The 4,734-nt window shown below is 44.3% G+C and overlaps 1 protein-coding gene across 1 annotated transcript; it reads right to left on the minus strand.

Moving 5' to 3' along the window:
- Positions 1-550: 550 nt before the first annotated feature.
- Positions 551-2,410, minus strand: LOC112902622. The gene is made up of 2 exons (XM_025971738.1): positions 906-2,410; positions 551-827 (listed from the first exon to the last, which is right to left on the minus strand). Exons 1-2 carry the CDS (start codon positions 2,408-2,410, stop codon positions 551-553), a joined length of 1,782 nt encoding a protein of 593 aa, XP_025827523.1.
- Positions 2,411-4,734: the final 2,324 nt, after the last annotated feature.

Below are 4,734 nucleotides of genomic sequence, written 5' to 3' on the forward strand. Positions count from 1 at the left end.
CTTCGCCGAGTGTCCCCGACAAAAGGCACTCGGCAAAGCCCCTGAAGCCGGTAGTGTAAAGCATGACATCGGACAGTTGAAGCAAATTGTGACTGAGTTGAAGATGGAGATTGTTGCCTTGCGCACAAAATCACCAAAACCATTTGTAATAGTTGATAGTGCGTGTGTATTGAGTCTTGTCATTGGATGTATGTTTGGCATTGTTGTTGCAATGTATTTGGACTGAATTTTAATGAAAATTTGGCGTGGTGCTGTCCAGAAAAATGATATGTGCTGTCCAGAAAAATGATATGTTGCTGTCCAGAATTATGATATACATGTCCAGAATTTTGATATGTGCATGTCCATAACTATTGAAATGAGCATAACCATTGAAATGTCCATAACCATTCCCACCAGGCACATACATGTTCATAAATCACAAACAACTAGTTCAGATGTCCACAAACATGTCTAGAACAATTACAAATCGTGTTCACAAGGTCAACAAAAGCATAGGACTGGAAGGAACGAACATGACCATTCCAGAATTTTAAACAAAACAAAAGCATCATTCAGAAGGAAGACTTAAATCTTTGAGATAATCTGAAAGCTTCTTTATCACTTTTGGAGGAGGTGCACTTGATTCAGCTAGAGCCTTCTTTTTCTTGGGAGTTTTCCTCTTCTTCTTTGGAGTCGTCTTCTTCTTTGCAGGAGTAGGAGTATTATTTTCCTTGTTGCTAGCCTTCTTCTTTGGAGCAGTCTTCTTCTTCTTCTTTGAAGCACCCTTCTGTTCCTTGCTGTTCTTTCGCTTCTTTGATGTCTGACCTTCATCACTTGTGCGCTTCCTAATAACAGACAAGGAAATATGTCTTATCTGCATTTGTGGTACAAAAATTGAAATGACAATAAGAAAATCTAATTACCTCTTTGGTTGTGGTGTAGCATCAGAGGTGTCTTCATCACTTGCTTCAGCAATTTTGCATGTCTTCTGAAAGTGGCCTAGCCCTCCACACCTCTTGCACCTAACAGTTTTCCTTCCAGGTTCAAGGAAACCTCTTATTCTAGTCACTTTAGGTCTCCCAGCCGCCCTCTTCTGCTTGGGTGGGTACAATTTGTATCCAAGGTCAACCATAGGTAATAGTGTCTTGTCTCGCATAGGTGGCACCATTCCAGCATATGCTGCTCTAAACTTGTTGACTGAGTAGTACTCGTGAACATAGTCTGCAATTTTCTCTCTATTGGCACAAATCCAAGCCAGGGCATGGTTGCATGGCTTCCCAGTAACTTGCCATTGCCTGCAAGAGCACTTATGATTTTGTAAGTCAACTGTGTGTCTCCTAGTGATGTTGTCACTGTCAACAAGTGTGACCTCTGCAAAGTCATCATCAGTCTTAGCATACTTGACAACTCTCAAGTTCTTTGTGGCTTTGTTGAGGTCCATAATTACAGAAGGTAAGATGCCATCATCCATCTTCCTTCCAATTTGCCTCCTAAATGCCATTTTTTCCATGATCAACTCTCTAAGTTCATCTACTAGCTCATGAACCAAGAGCCCCTTGAGGTGCTTAATTTGCTTGTTGAAACTCTCTGATATATTGTTGGTTAAGTAATCACACTTACAAAGCTCTGAAAACCCACTTCTATACCAAATTCTATAATGGTTATTTTCAAGCCATGCTATAGCATCTGGAAATGCTTCATGTATCTTCTTCAGGTGCCATTTGAATTGATCTTCTGTGTATGACCTTGCAGCTGGATACAAATGTTGAGTGAAGATTGGACCTCTATATGTCCTCATAAAATTGGCATATAGGTGCCTCATACACTCTCTGTTCTCAGCTTCTGGATACACTGCGTCTACAGCAATTTCCAAGCCCTTACATGCATCAGAAGATATTACTAGACCTGGTGGGCTACCTATGGCTCTCTTCAAGTTGTTCAAGAACCACATCCACTTGTCAGTTGTCTCTGAATCAAAAATGGCAAATGCAACATAAAAAAGCCAATTGTGACCATCAACCGATGTAGCTGCAGCAAGCTGACCACTATATGTTCCAAGAAGTCTAGTTGCATCTAGAGCAATGTACGGTTTGTAACCATCCAAAAATCCGTCTATACATGGCTTCAATGCTACAAAAATCCTCTTAAACCTGTCCTTATTACCAACCTTGTGAACATCATACTCCAAAACTGAACCTGGACATATCCTCGCAATTTCAGCTGCCCAATTGAACAGATGTTGGAAACTCACATTGTATGTACCATGAACTTGTTGTTTTGCAAGCCTAAGTCCAGCCCAAGCCTTTGAGTACCTAAGCTTTATTCTGTACTCTTCTTCTATCTTTTCTTTAGCAAACTTAGCTCCCTTATCTGGATTTGTCTTAACCCACTCAGCAAGCCTGTCTGCAACCCAACTCTGAGAAGCCATCTTGCTTTCACATAGTTTTGTTGTGCAACAATTGTGATCGAATGGTAACTTCTTTATCTGCAGAAAAATGGTATCACAATTAGTACAAACAAAAAAAATGAATGCAAACTACAAATAATCACCTGAATTGTTCGGTCGTCCTGCAACCTTGATGCATGAATACGCCATGGGCAACCTTCACTCGCGCAATCAGCTTTGAATCTTGTGGGATCTGTCTTAATATTAGCTAACTCAAAACCTTGTATAATTGCATGTTGCCTAATGACTTTTCTGAAATTGACAATGTCGGAAAAAACGGCGTCCACCCGAATGTCCGGTTCTATTGGATTGTGAATGACTATAATCTCTTGTTGTCGGTGTTTAACCGGCTGCCCACCGAGGGATATACCCAAGGTGGTAAGTTTTGGGTGAGGAGACGCCGAGATCAGGAACTCGAAGGTGCAAGGAACACAAGACTTAGACAGGTTCGGGCCGCACGGAGCGTAACACCCTACGTCCTGTATGGTGGTTTGTATTGCCTTTGGTGTAAGATGACCTAATGATCTTCTATTTTGAGAGGGGTCCTTGACCTCCCTTATATACCCGAGAGGCTAGAGTTACAAAGATGCTAACCAACCTCCGCTGAGGGATCATACCAGAACATATCTCGAGTAGATCCCCTCTGTGTTGGTCAGCTCTATCTCCTATTTAAACGGGATAAACAAGAGATAAACAAAATGAATAAGAGATAAGACGAACTTAATCTCTTAGACCTCTTTAAACTACGTTATGTGCCCAGCCCGGTGACCCCGGGTCTGACAAGCCCCCGAGCTCTTCGTAGCTGAGTACTGCAGGCTTATCGAGTACTTTCAAAGCAGTCTTCGACTTCTTCTGGAGCTTTGTCTTGAAAACCTTCTTCGAGTACTTACTTGGCTGCATCGAAGCTATGAGGTGCTCATGCCCCGAATTTTTGTTGTGGTGTGCGATTAAAAATCGCACTCCATATGGGGTAGCCCCCGAGCCTTAGGTTGAATCGGAGAATTAGGCTGAGGGTCCCATTAATCTGCAATCCTGCTTACCCTTCACAAAATTTGAAAAATAAGTAGTCGATGCCACGTATCCCGCAGCCCCCGAGCCTTGAATCCGAATCCCACAAAATTTGGAGGTAAGGATCCAACAACTGTGGCATGCAGGCAAAAAAAATGACAACTTGTGAAATTACCAAAATGATGGTACAAATGATGGATAGTAGACTATTAATTCTAAAACCCCTTTTTTCGGGCTAACTAACCCTGAAAAAATGGTTAATCGAATATTTAATCCAAACAATCCACCAAATGATCCCTCGACCTCGGAATATTCTCGGAAGTGACTCCTGAACTTCGGAACAGTAACTTTTCCCCACCCCGCTGGTTATTTAACCCCGCGACAACAGTAGGGAAAAAACCGCGCTTTCAATCCGCATCCCGCCAAAAGCCACCAAAATCCCTAATCCGAGCCAAGCGCCGCCGCCATCCCCCCAAGGGAATCCTCCCGCTCCAACTTCCCCGCCACTCTCCCCGCAGCCCTCGAGCATCTTGTGGCCAGCGAATCGGAGATGGCGCCCAAGAAAGCGGAGATCGAAGAGAAGAAGTCAGAGGAGGCGCAGCCTTCAACCGCAGAGTGGTCACACAGTAAGTGCTCCCTCAACCACCTTAAGAACCTAGTTTCCGAGGGGTTGCTGTAAGAGAGAACCCTTGTCAATTGGCGCCCCTCTTACCGCGAACCATTTCCCATGGAAAATGTTGACGAAATCGTCACATTTCTCCACTTTGCCGAACGGGGATTAGCCCTCCCCTCTTGCTCCTTCTTCCGAGGCCTTCTGTATTACTACGGGCTTGAGCTTCACCATCTCAACCCAAATTCTATTTGCCACATTTCAATTTTCATCTATTACTGCGAGGCTTTTCTTGGAATCGAACCCCACTGGGACCTTTTCCGTTTCCTCTTCCGTATCAAACCGCAGCCCACCTCCAAGAACCTTTCCGTTGTAGGGGGCGACGGCATCCAACTGCGTCAGCGGGCCGGCGACAAATACCTCACATACAAATTCCCCTCCAACCTCCCTGGATGGAAAAACCATTGGTTTTACATCGAAAATCATGCTCCCCATCTGCCAACGAAGTCGAATAGACCACCTGTAATCGGGGGAGAGTGGAACCTTGAACCCTTCGGCGGGGAGATGGACCAAGTCAAAGAGCTGCTGGGCGTCATTGAAGCACAGAAAAGGGAGGGAGTGACCGGCGCCTCCGTCATGTTCGCATTTTACAAACATCGCGTCCAACCCATCCAACAGCGACATCGCC

The sequence above is a fragment of the Panicum hallii genome, chromosome 8 (assembly GCF_002211085.1).
Source record: "Panicum hallii strain FIL2 chromosome 8, PHallii_v3.1, whole genome shotgun sequence".
In the NCBI taxonomy this organism is placed as follows: domain Eukaryota; kingdom Viridiplantae; phylum Streptophyta; class Magnoliopsida; order Poales; family Poaceae; genus Panicum; species Panicum hallii.

What these genes read in the sequence shown, in the direction of transcription:
- LOC112902622 (XM_025971738.1), bottom strand. Translation starts at nt 2,410, where the DNA reads ATGGCTTCTCAGAGTTGGGTTGCAGACAGGCTTGCTGAGTGGGTTAAG. An exon ending in GCTACACCACAACCAAAGAG is followed by an intron (nt 828 to 905) that starts GTAATTAGATTT and finishes GTCTGTTATTAG; the next exon opens with GAAGCGCACAAGTGATGAAG.